Source organism: Gymnoscopelus microlampas, assembly GCF_963454915.1.
Source record: "Gymnoscopelus microlampas genome assembly, chromosome: 12".
In the NCBI taxonomy this organism is placed as follows: Eukaryota; Metazoa; Chordata; class Actinopteri; order Myctophiformes; family Myctophidae; genus Gymnoscopelus; species Gymnoscopelus microlampas.
The window spans coordinates 46111301-46125340 of NC_139949.1; the positions used below are offsets into that span (position 1 = coordinate 46111301).

The 14040-nt window shown below is 40.9% G+C and overlaps 1 protein-coding gene across 1 annotated transcript in view; it reads left to right on the plus strand.

The window, feature by feature from the left end:
- Positions 1–807: 807 nt before the first annotated feature.
- LOC311057777 (hexokinase-4-like) overlaps positions 808–14040 on the plus strand; it is a 58075-nt gene continuing 44842 nt past the window's right edge. The window contains exons 1-3 of the mRNA XM_084074860.1: positions 808–918; positions 2874–2995; positions 13084–13246. Coding sequence (XP_083930986.1) covers positions 2876–2995; positions 13084–13246 — 283 coding nt within the window. The 5' untranslated portion in view covers positions 808–918; positions 2874–2875. The remainder of the gene's footprint in view (positions 919–2873; positions 2996–13083; positions 13247–14040) is intronic.

The window sequence follows — 14040 nt, forward strand, 5'->3', positions numbered from 1 at the left end:
CTTTTCTGATGAAATCTACCTTGTATTTAAAGCACTTTAATTAGCTAAATGTAATTTAACAACATACATTGACATTGGAATGTTCATTTCTCTGGGTTCCTACCTTTGTTTGTTTGTTTGTTTGTTTGATGGGGGCACAGGAGTGAAGGGGAGGAGGGGGGTTGACCACTTAACACTAATATCCCATTCCACTTAATGATTCATTGTTTGATATCTAATAGGTGGATGGGGCAAGGTGTGGAGCTGGAGACACATAGCAAATGACCATGCTATTTGCTATTTGCATTCCTTGTTCACTTTTCTGATGAAATCTACCTTTCATTCATTCTGTGAAAATGGAAAGCTCACATTATGAAAGCATTCTGTGAAAATGGAAAGCTCACAAGCCGGTAGATCTACCTTTTTACCTTTTCTGATGAAATCTACCATGTATTTAAAGCACTATTTAAAGCACTTTATTAATTCTATACCTTCAAAGAAAGAATTTAATCCAGATATGGATTAATCCAGATATGGATTAAACATCATTATGAAAGCATTCTGTGAAAATGGAAAGCTCACATTATGAAAGCATTCTGTGAAAATGGAAAGCTCACAAGCCGGTAGATCTACCTTTTTTTAAACATTGGGGTGAGTATTCCTACCTCTGAGGTGAGTCTTCCGAGGTGAGTGTTCTCAGGTCATGGGGTGAGTGTTCCTACCCCCCGAAAATCTTGGGGGTGAGTATTCCTACCTCTGAGGTGAGTCTTCCGGGGTGAGTATTCCTACCTCTGAGGTGAGTTGGTTTTGAGGTGAGTCTTCTTGATACCGTCCCAAACCCTGCCATTGTTACTGCTACAGTATTTAAGGAAGTTGCTTCCAGTCAGTCTAGAATCCATATCTCGCCCTCAAGACGTAAAGCCAAGGTGAAACATTAAGGTAAGTGTTAACACCTGTTTTTATTTTGTCTTCACCTTATGGCACTTTCGGTTGAATTAGTTGAATTTTGAAGTTCCAGAATTATATTTTATCCCTTGTGTGAAGGGCTGTCTTGGTACAGTAGCCTGCATGTGTGTGAGTGACAATTGTATGTATTGTATATCATATCACGAGATGTTCTTTCTGTGAGGTGTAGCTCAGCTATCGCTATCCACCGGTTTTATTTTATTATTATTGGTGAAACGCTCTAAACTGAAGACAAATTCTAGCCCTGAAATATGACAGTCATGGATGAACTTCAACCTGGTGTTTACTCTTACTCCATTTACGGCCCCTACATCTACATAAACGTTCACATTTCAAATATAAAGTGCTTATCTCATGGCCGCGGATGTTAGAATTATGTTCGGTTTCTCAAAACTACCCGTATATTCCGTATTGTTAATAAAAAAGCATTTTAATCCGATTGGTGGCCATTTTTTCCGATGGCCACCGATCGGATTAAAATGCTTTTTATTGAACAATACGGAAGATACAGGTACTTCTGAGGAACCGAACATAATTGTAACATCCATGGCCATGAGGTAAGCACTTTATATTTGAAATATGATCGTTTATGTAGATAAAATTGGAGACAAAGCAAACACAAGGTTAATCCATGACGGTCATGACAGATGACCGTCTTGGAGGTATGGCTATGTATTGTGTGTGCGAGTGACACAGATGAGTGACAACTGTATATGGTATGTGACGAGCTGTTCTTTCTGTGAGGTAAACCTATACTTACCGGTTTAGTGTGTATAGTTTATTATGGGTGAAAAGCTGTAAACTCAAGACAAATTCATACCTACCAAGACAGACCACAAGGACTATGAATGAATGCCACAGTTATAGATGCCACATACTAGGCTATACCAGTCAAATTATATAAAAAGATGCCATTACTGTTTTTCTTTTTCTTTTTTCTTTATCTGTACAATATGTCAGAATCCTTATCTTCTATTTCTACTCAGCATGTAGAGACACTGCTGTCTCTTTAACACTTTTAAAAAGCATGTTTTATTTTAAACACATGTTGGCCAGTGGTTCTCAAAGTGGGGTCCTTGGGGAGGGGGGTCCCCAGCAAAAGCATCACAATCATTTTAATCACTTTATCCGTTCATTCTATACGTTGGCTATTCAAAAATAGCAGATCTGCAAGCTGCAAGCTTGTACATCTGCTATTTTTGAACATTTCTAAAAAAATATCGAACATTTTGAATAATTATTTTACATAAATCTTATCTTCTGGGGGTCCCTGGCACAAAATATATTTTCAGATGGGGGTCTGAAAACATCTGCCAAATACATATCAATTTGGGGGTCCTTGACATGAAAAGGTTTGAGAACCACTGCAGTAGGCTACTATGAAGAAATAGTTAAAAAGAAGAAGTTGAATTATGACCAAATTATATTTTGTTTCCCGCTAAATGATACCTCACACCCTCCAGTCTGTCCTCCTATTCATGACAAGCAACCAGTCTTATTTAGACCAGTGGTTCTCAAACTTTTTCATGCGAAGGACCCCCAAATTAATATGCATTTGGCCACGGACCCCCATCCGCAAATATGTTGTGCCGATATTTTTGGACCCCCATTCTACATTTGTGTTGTTGAAAATAACAGATCTACAAGATTTAAAAATAACCAATGTATATATATAGGGTCAAATGCTATTTTAACTGCTTTTGTCGAGGACCCCCGGACCCCCCTCAAGGACCCATGGGAGTCCCCGGACCCCACTTTGAGAACCACTGCCCTATAGTGCCGTGTGTCCTTAGTTACATGACATGCAGCTGGTCAACTATTTAGACAAACACCAAAATACTGTATAGCCTGCATTCTGGTTCAACTGGTTATAAGTAGATGTCCAGATAAGTGCAATGTAATGACTAATCTGTTATCTGTGGGACCAGAGATGAACTCCATGGAGGCCAACGTTCAGACCAACCATGCCTGCTGCAAGACGCCCAAGCTGGGGGCTGGATGCGACATCCCGGGCCTGCTGGACGGCATCCCACCCGACACCCTCAGCAAGGTGAGTGAGTCCCTTGCCTTGTCCTGCATCCCAAACATCAGCCCGTCCTCTCTGCTGCACCATGGGGCGGTCGAACACACACACACACATACGCAGAGGCCGTAGTGGCTCAGGGGTAGAGCTGCCGGATGGCAACTGCAAGGTTCCGAGTTCGATCCCATGCACCCCTAAAGTTAGTGTCGAAGTGTCCTTGAGCAAGCCTTGCATGGTTTCCTCTGCCATCGGTATATGAATGTGTGTGTGAATGTAATGCTCAATCTATGTAAAGTGCTTTGGATAAAAGTGCTATATAAATGTACCATTTACACACACACGCACACACACACACACACACACACACACACACACACACACACACACACTAATCGTTAGCATAATTGCCTAAGTCATATTTTGCCCAAATTGTGATTTCTGCCTAACTCTATTCTACCTAACACTGCTGATTCATCCTGCCCTTTTGCCTGCGAAGCCAGTGGTGTGTTCTACCGTTATACGCTGTATACGCGTATACAGTCTAATAACCATTTCATCCATTGAAAACGTGAGAGCGTATACCCACGACCACGCGCATCGTATCGTATCGTATACCCTCCGAAAAAACCTAGAACACACTACTGTGCGAAGCCTATCAGAATGCTTGTTACATTGCAAAATCACTATCTGCCGTATAGGCCGCTTAAGTCAAAGAGATGACTTTAGGCAGATATGATTTTTGGTGTAACAAGATATGATTTTTGATGTAACAAGCAAGGCAGGATGAGTCAGCAGTGTTAGGTAGAGTAGAGTTAGGCAGATATAATTGCCTAAGTCAAAGAGATGACTTAAGCAGATTTAAGTGATTTTTTGTATCCCTTCTTTTCTGAAAACCTTAAAATACGATTTATATTTATATAATACAATATTTATACAAATATATATTATATTTGGTGTAGACAGAGGGGGAAAAGGAGGAGGGCAAGTCAAGTCAGACCCACTGGGTGGGTCAACTAAGTGTATATAGGGGCTAAGTGGTTCATTTGTAAGTGAAATTACAGGATCATCTACTTTTTGTATAAAAACGACACCCGTTGCTGAAGGCTGTGATACCAGAGCAACCGACTGACCATTAAAGACAATAGAGCAGCTGGTTTCATGCCTGAGGTGTGGTGGGTGCTCCCAGATCGCCCAGATCTCCCAGTTCACCACATGACCTGGATCTATTCCAGTTGGACTGGATATGACCCAAGACGGAAATAGCAAGACCCACCATCTCCGGTTTACTTCCCGTATCTGTGTGACATGGGCGGACGCCTTTTTAGGAGAGTGGAAGCAGGTTGGAGTCTATTCATTTCAATGGGAGAGTGAACGTGAACACACCTTCTGAACCATTCTTTAGCCCCATGGTCACTGAACTAAATATTGGACCCGATCATCACAAGCCAGTGAAGCCACACAATATTCAGAACATTTTGAAACTAAAATGGCCTTTTTCAGAGAGACAAATCAGGAAAAAAACAACTTTATTATCCACATTTCTCTGTCCCAGAAACACACTCTCGTGGGATCTAGCACCAGTAAACAGAAAACATTGGACGTTCGTGAGATTTGCCATCAGAGGCCGGCGCCCACTTAGAAGACCATGTGTAGGATCTGTGTACCATGTCACCTCTAGTGGCTCTAATTGGGATGGTGTATATTCCTAAATTAACAATCTTTGATATGACAGAGCACTGGCTGTTTGGAGGGGATGGTAGTTTGAGGCAAAGGGGACAAAAGTTTAATCACTTTTCACTTCTCTATTTGAGACATGTAATTATGAAGAAATTCAAAAAAAAAAGAAAGAAAAAAAAGCAATAACCAGTTGAATCCTATATACTTAGTTGACTGGTGTCCCCCAGTGGTCTATTATAGGCCTTCTCCTTTTCCCTGTACAACAAATATCTTCGTCAGAATAGCCAATCTATAAGCTCACAACACATCGCCTTGCAACGCATTGTGAGCTTGTAGATCAGCTATTTTACCCAAAGGCTCGCACCCAGAATAGGGAAGCTAGTGTTGTTAGGTTTCTTTAGTCAATGTTTCACAACAAATACACCATCTACAACAGCAGTTTTAAAGGCACCAGGAAATACTCCACTTTCAAGGGATAATAATAATATTTTATGAATATATGTATATAAATTCATGCATTCCATAGCCTTAGAGACAGCACTGTTCTTTACTGTATGTGAATGTTGAAATCCCCATTCATTCTGTCATAATTGGTGATAATGAGAGCAGTCAGCCCTGAGAATTAGTCATAATAGTGTGAGAATAGTGTGACGTATGTCTCACAGAGCCTGTTTTGCACCATAACAAAGCCTCTCCCTTCTTTTGGATGACTATGTCTCGGGTACAGTTCAACCATGTGTAAATTGCAGCTGTATATAGTCATCTCTAGGGGGTTGATCAGGAGACAGGATCACTAAATCTATCAGTATATTTCACTTTTTATGCAAGCAATTGTGTAAAGAATATAAGTGAGCATATGTTTGGGACAAATATATTGTAAGAATATATTTATACATTGGGTACTTCAAATATATTTTCTCAAATGAATATTTTTTACAATTGTCTATTAATTTCCAAATATAATGTTAATGTATTAGTAAGTCAAAAAATAATAATTTTAGTATACTGGTAGTAGGTTGATATTTTGAAATTCATCTTGAGACATTGGTTTTGGGGTAAAACCAAATAGAGTAGGTGTAAGTGTGTCTTTACCTCTATACGTGTACACCAACATAATTTCATTTTGTCAAATAAATCCAGAAATGATGACGTGTCCCTTTAAGAAAAAAAGCCTGCAGTCATGACTGAGGCATGCTGGTGGGCCCACGCCACGGCCCACGCCCCCCTCTGCTGGGACCCAGCATGCAGAGACAAGACAAGATATAATATACTGTACCTGAGAGAGAGAGAGAGAGAGAGAGAGAGAGGGGGGGAGGAGTGAGAGAGATACTGTACATGCTACAATAGAGGGCAAGCAGTGGTGGAAAGTAACTAAGTACATTTACTCAAGTACTGTACTTAAGTACAATTTTGAGTACTCCAATTGTCTATACTTTTACTTCTACCCCACTACATCTCAAGAGGCAAATATTGTACTTTTACTCCACTACAATTATTTAAAAGCTTTAGCTACTAGTTACTTTGCAGATATAAATTATTACATTATAAAACATACATTAACCACTTCAGCCCTATTTTATACCCAGGCTATTTGAAAATAGCCGATCTACAAGCTCACAACGCGTCGCGATGCGACGCGTTGTGAGCTTGTAAATCTACTATTTTCAAACATTTTAGTACTAATACTTTTGTATTTTTGAATTCCGGACTTTCACTTTCACTAACAGAGTACTTCTACTTTGCAGTATTGATACTTTTACATTTGAGTACTTTTTCCACCACTGAGGGCAAGAGAGAGAGAGAGAGAGAGAGAGAGAGAGAGAGAGAGAGAGAGAGAGAGAGAGAGAGGTGGTGGAGGAGAGAGAGGGCGTGGACAGGCATAGAGACAGAGTAGAGTGAGAGAGATGGAATTCCTGCAGAATTGAGGGGAAACATCTTTATGCACAATAAATAAAAAAAAACACAAAGAGGCTGGTGGATAGACTCACAGTGAGAGAAGAGGAGAGGAAACGTGTAAGAGAGAGAGAGAGAGGAGAAAGTAAGACGTAGTAAAGGAACAATAGAAAATATACAGTCGGACAGAACCAAGACAAGACGAGGCCTGATCAGACACGTCTGTGGAAAAGTACTGTAGCTGAGAGAAAAAGTTATTAATATGAGCTATATGAAGCCATTAAGACCTGGAACACATACCGTGTCATTTTAGATTTATTATAGCTACAGTATAACCATTATTTTATACTTTGGGCTATTCAAATGATAGCAGATATACAAGCTCATACGAGCCGCACGAGATCTGCATATTATTTTCAAAAATCGTGAAAATGTGTGCACATCTTTGAATATACATGTTTTTTAATGCAACTTTTTTTTTAACTCAAATCTTTGCTTCTGGGGGATTCTACAAAATGTCTTCTGAATCCTAACAGTTTAAAAAAAGAAAAAACTTATGTTGTTATTTTTTTTTTATGTCAAGGACCACCCAAAATGATATGTCCCAGGGACCCCCAGAAGCAAAGATTTGAGTTACAAATGTATATATATACATTCAAAAATGTCCACGCATTTTCACGATTTATTTTTCAAAAATAGCAGATCTACAAGCTCATGTTTGTAGATTTGTAGAGCTATTTTTGAATAGCCAAAGACATCTAAAGTGACACAGATGCGTTGCCGGATTGAATGGGTAAATACATTTGAGCTGCATTCGGTGTCTTGAATTTAAAACAAATCCATGAGGTCACGGTCTAATGTGTTTTGCAGGCCAAGGACCCCTTAGCTGAGAGAGAGTTGAAGCGGGGACCCCCACTACATTTTGGATTCATGTTACTGTAAATGTGTATTTCCAGACATTTAACCACTTCAACCCTTTGTAAACTTGACCTTCGGCTCGGGAACTCTTTTTTTCCCTGTACACCAAACCTCTTTGCCGAAAACAGCGGATCTACAAGCTCACAACGCGTCTGTGACGCGTTGTGAGCTTGTAGATCTGCTATTTTCGGCTTATGTTCCCCCCCCCAGAATAGGGATGCAACAGAATGAATGGGTTTGTTTGATCCCATGACGCTTTTATTCTCCTCTCAGAGATGGTTTTTCATTTAGATAAGAGCATGTAGAGAGACAGGAAGTGGAGGTTAGAGAGGGGAAGTGACAGGGTACTCTGCGTTTATGAGGTCAACGGTATCCAACAGCTCACACGATCTACAAGCTCACAACGCGTCGAGATGCGACGCGTTGTGAGCTTGTAGATCTGCTATTTTCAAACATTTTAGTACTTTTACTTTTGGTACTTTATTACATTTTGATGCCAATACTTTTGTACTTTTACTCAAGTACATTTTTAATTCTTTAATTATTTTACTTGTAACAGAGTACTTCTATATTGCAGTATTGGTACTTTTACTTATGTAAAGAATTTGAGTACCTTTTCCACCACTGCGTAGTTCTCAAACTCTCATGCCAATTGGACCCCAAATTGATATATATTTGGCCACGGCCCCCCATCTGAAAAAGTTTTGTGCCAAGGACCCCCAGAAGAGAACATTTGTGTAAAAAAATGTTAAAGTTATTCAAGATTTTTGAGACGCTTTCACGACTTTTGATAAATGTTCAAAAATTGCAGATGTACAAGCTGGCAGTGTGGCACAAAGTGATGCTATCCATATTAAAATATGGATAAAGGGGTTAAAATGATTGCTATTAACACATTTTGCTGGGCTCGGGACCCCCTGGAACCCCCCCAAGGTCCTCTCGGGGGTCCCCGGACCCCACTTTTAAGAACCAATGGAAAATGTTGACCTGCTGGTCAAGATTCAATTTATCCCCTGAGCAAGCAGGCCGGCTCTATTATCTCAATGGTAAAAAAAACAATGTCAGCACTTGTGCAGGAAACCATGCAGATTCAAATCATATTTTATGTTCCATTTTGTGGTTAAAAGAAAGTTGTGCGACAATTTGTACCACAATCCTAAAACGAAAGCACCTTACACCATTGGTTCTCAAAGTGGGGTCCGGGGACCCCCAGGAGTCCTTGAGGGAGTTCCAGGGGGTCCCCAGCTAAATGATAGATTAGGCACCAAATGCACCCTTATGGGTCTGTAACTCTGAGAGTGTACAAATGGAACCAAATGGACCCGTTTTGACATAGATTTTACAATATAAATTGCGGTCCAAGTGATAGAAATGCCAGTAAATGGGGGTCTGTAGCCCTAATGCATGTCAAACTGGGGGTCCTTGAAATTAAAATGGTTGAGAATCACTGCTAGAGCCGTAAAAAAATCTTTTCCCTGGCATATCTTTTCAAATGGGGGTCCGCGGGCTAATAAGTATCAATTTGGGGGTCCTTGACATGAAAAAGTTTGAGAACCAATGCCTTACACGACCTTACAATTGTGAACAAACGGGTCTATTGCAAAACGATGCTATGCTGAAACTTGTCTCAAGATTCAAGAGGTTGTGTTTGTCACATGCTCATGCAAGTATGTGCCGGGAAACGTCAGCGTGGCGTACTCTGCCAAACTGTACTAATGTAATAAAATGCAAGGTATAATACAAGTAGCTAATAAAAGTTATAATATGTGGGGTATTATGTAAACTGTGTGTTTGAGATATCTGTCTGTCTGTCTGTCTGTCTGTCTAACCAGCAGGATTTATATTCCTCTATTTCAGTTCTTTCAAGTAAATAGCAGCTGACTCCAAACACTGCAATGTTGTTAGTTTGCATGTTATGGTCAAAATAATCATCTGCTTTAAAGCAGTGGTTCTCAACCTGTGGGTTGGGACTCCTAGGGAGGTCCCTGCATGATTTTGGCGGGGGGGGGGTCCCCAGATGAGTAAAGTGACAATTTAAGGACTTTTAAGACCTTTTTAATACAAAAAAGAAATGAGATGAAATGAAAAAATACCATTACTGCATCTAAAGTAATCAACAAACTATACTACAAAAACTGGTCAAACACTGGCCAAATTGTCAAATAATATAAGAAAGTGGCAAATATTGTGAAAATACAAGCCCACAACGCCCCAACGTGACGCGTTGTGAGCTTGTAGATCGGCTATTTTCACAATATTTATTTGTGGAACCGAGTCAAACTAAATGTAATGCCTCAACTCCTTGAGTTCTTGTCAGAGCAGGGGGGGTCCCCAGTTCACATATTATATATATTTTTTTTTTGGGGGGGGGGGGGGGGGGTTGTGGCCTTAAAAGGTTGAGAACCAATGCTTTAAAAGATGGTTTAAAATGTATGTGTGATTGTTTTGGACTTGAACACACTTCTTTGTTGCGTTTATTTTTCCACCTCGTGAGGAAACAGGAAAACAGTCCATCTACAGCTGAACATTGTATCTACAGTCTCCAGAGTGCAATATGTGTTGAAATGTCTCAACAGCCAAACAATACCACTTCCTACAGAAGATGTCAGACGCTGGCACACACTCGCCTCATCGCACCTCTTTCAGATGAAGTTGACATTAGCGCCATCTAGTGGCTGACTGGGGTCAAGAATCTGATTGCTTGCCTGCCCACTGTGTTGTCTGTTGATGAGGGTCACAATGTCACTAGGCCTGTCACAATTATTACATAATTGTCTAATCGCAATTATTTGAGATAATTGTGATTATTTTTTGCATAATCGTCAGAATCGTCTCCATGTTGAAAAATGTTCACACATTTTCAAATATAAAAAAAGGAGAAATAGCAGATCTACAAGCTTACAACGTGTCACAAAGTGACACGTTGTAAGCTTGTACTTAAATTTGTGATCGTGACAGACCTAAATGTCACTTGCACACTTTCTAAGTCACTCTGGATAAGAGCATGCGTTAAATGGCCGAATTTGTGTCAGATTCTGTAGTAATGGGAAGTAAAAAAAGAAAGAAAGAAAAAAGCAAAACATGAATTGGTACAGCAACAGGACCAGCAATGCATGTGTGAATTGTATTTATTTACCTATTTTATTTATTTATGTGTAAGTATGGGTCCCAGGGAGACAGTTTTGGGTCTTGAGATGAAAAAGTTTGGGAACCACACACACAGAGTCAGCGGAATGTTCCCGAAAACAAAAAAGCACTCATGGTTACTTGCTTGAGTTTGAAACCAGTCAACAAACAGGTTCTATGGTGTAGTGGTTATCACGTCTGCTTTACACGCAGAAGGTCCTGGGTTCGATCCCCAGTAGAACCTGTGCTTTAGAGTTTCAAGGTAACATGATGGTTGTAGATTGTTTGTTCTCAGTCCACGTTTCTCTGTCTGAAAGGCAGTTCAACAAAGATCCTTAATTCATTTTGCTGGGGACCCCATGGAGCTGCATGAAGGACCCCTGGGGTCCCCGGACCCCACTTTGAGAACCACTGCATTACACCATAGAACCTGTTTGCCATTTGATGTGCAGACTCAAACATGCTACAGTGTTGTTATCACATCTGAAGCCAGTCAACAAACAGGTTCTATGGTGTAGTGGTTATCACGTCTGCTTTACACGCAGAAGGTCCTGGGTTCGACCCCCAGTAGAACCTGTCCTTTAGTATTTCATTGTAATGTGATGGTTGTACGTTGTTCGCTCTCTCTCTGAGAGTCATTTAAATGGGGACCCCCATGAAGGACCCTTCTTGGTCCCCGAGAACCACTGCACTAAATCAAACAACCTGTTTTTGCTATTCGGTATGTAGACTCTATCATGTCCAAAATCATGCAGTGAACAGGTTCTGTGGTGTAGTGGTTATCACGTCTGCTTTACACGCAGAAGATCCTGGGTTCGACCCCCAGTAGAACCTGTGCTTTAGTGTTTCATGGTAATGTGATGGTTGTAAATTGTTTGTTTTCCATCCACGGTTCTTTTCTTTCTGTCCGAGAGTCAGTTTTACAGTAATGTCTCTGGGGAGCCCCATGGAGGATCCCTGGGGGTCCCCGGGACCCACTTGAGAACCCCACTACACCTTAGAAGAACCTCTTTACAATTTGGTGTGCAGACTCAAACAGGTTCTATGGTGTAGTGGTTATCACGTCTGCTTTACACACAGAAGGTCCTGGGTTCGATCCCCAGTAGGACCTGTGCAGAGTTCCTTTGTGGATCTCTGCCTTGGCCACAATAAGCTTTGCGACTGACGCATGCAGAGATTGATTGATTGATGTACTTTATTTAGTAAGACATGAGAACAGTACATGACAGTACATAACAGTACATGGAAGTACAAATTCGCAATACAAGGTCTACTAAACTGGATAGCTCATTAAGCACTTAGCTTGTTTAAGATGAGATCCCCATGCACACAAATCATGATGACATATAAGAGACAGACAGATATACACACTACTATACAGAATGTCATACAATCAGTTTACAGGTTACTGGTATGAAGGGTGAAAAATATGTACAAAAGAAGAAAGAGAGAGGGGGGGGGAGGGGGTAGGTTAGGTTAGGACATGGGGTAGGTTAGGACTTGGACAGGGGCCATTTTTGAATTGCAGCCTCCTGAAGGTGTATCTTTAGGGCATTTTTGAAAGTCTTTAGGGCATTTTTGAAAGTGAGTAGGGTTTTACACTCCTTTACTCCTTTTGGTAGGGCATTCCACATTTTAGATGAATAGCATGAGAACGAGTTCATTCCCTTTGTTGTGCCAAATCTGGGTTGAACATGGTTTGTGGAGCTGCCTCTGGTGTTATGATCATGGACTTGATTAACATTTTGGAAGTATTTTGACAAATACAGGGGGATCCCAATGTTGTGGTGTATCTTGAAGACCAGGCCCATAGCAAGTTGCTGTACTCTGTCCTCAACCCTAAGCCATCCAATCCTAGCAAAATGGGCATGGGTTAGATGGGTTTTGTAATTGAGGCCAAGAAGTAGCCTTACAAGTTTGTTTTGGGATGTTTGGAGCCTTGTTTTTAAGGCCAATGGAGCCTTGTTTATACATGTTAACACACACAGATGTCGTGTGTGTGTTAACATGTATATATGATTGGAAAACCAGTCAGATTGAAGGAGTGCTTGTTTTCCTCGCGTTCACCTACTGTACCATGCTCCCCCGTGGCGGGGGAGAAATGACGTTTCGGAGCTGCCGAGGCTGGGGCGATGATTTACGATTCTGTCACCTTCAGACGGCACGTCTCCGTCTGTGAAAACGAGTGCTCCTTTTTCAATCTGACTGGTTTTCCAATCATACTGTGACATACAGTTCAGTTCAGTTATTTTTTTTTTTGATAATGTATATAAGTAGAAAAGTACATTTTACAAATCGCCACTATTATCCTAGCAGTGTCCAAGAGTCTGAAAAGGGGCGAGGGAGAAGCACTAGGCTTGTCGGGCCCTGCCCTAGAGTCTTACATCTCTCTCTCTTTTTTGTTTTGTTTTACACTATACTTATACTTATAGCATATACAGTACATACATACTTCCCTCTCTCTCTCTTCATGTCCATCTCTTTTCTGCCCCCCCCCCCAGGTGGAGGAGTATCTGCAGCCGCTGTGTCTGTCAGAGGCGAAGCTGAAGGAGGTGTGTGTGCGGTTGAGGAGAGAGATGCTGAGGGGTCTGGGTAAACACACGCACAGCCGCGCTGCCGTCAAGATGCTGCCCACCTTCGTGAGAGCCACGCCCGACGGAACAGGTACCGTACACACACCCAGCAGCACCCCGCTGTTTCACACTCTGAGCAGTGGTTCCCAAACTGAGGTCCGACGGGGAACCCCCAGGGGGTTCCAGGGGTTCCCTTGCAAAAAATAGTTAATATCATCAAGATCAGTTTAGCCACTTTAACCTTATGTACGATCTGCTATTTAAAAACAAAACGTGAAAAACGTTTGGAATATTTTTTGAAACATTTTAACAACACAAATCTTGTATGGGGGTCCCGCCTAGCACAACCAAATACATATTAATATGAGGGTCCTTGACATGAAAACGTTTGAGAACCACTGTTCCAGAGAATAGTTTTGTGTTTTTATTTTTATTTTATTTTATTAAGGATCCCCATTAGCTGGTGCCGTGGCAACCAGCTAGTCTTCCTGGGGTCGACACAAAAAAGCATACAAAAACAATTAGTACAGTTGCAAATACAAAATTATTAAATGTCAGTACTCAACACACAATACATATTGAAACAAATAAAATAGCTGAAATTACATGTGAGCAAAGAATTCACATTTTCTCTCCTCTTCAAGTTTGATTTGGCGGTCCCGTTTTCATTTTTCACAAGATCTGTGATTGTTGCAATGACCCCCCGCACTACGATACTTCACCATATGTTCCGCTATGACGAAATAAACCCACAAAATGTAACAATGTGTGCGTTCCGTAATGCAATTCCAATGGTGAAAGCTGTGTCGTTTCACCCGGTGAAGGAATGGCGTATGATAACCCGTATGTGTGTCTCAAAGAATCAAAGAATAACGGTACCGTGAC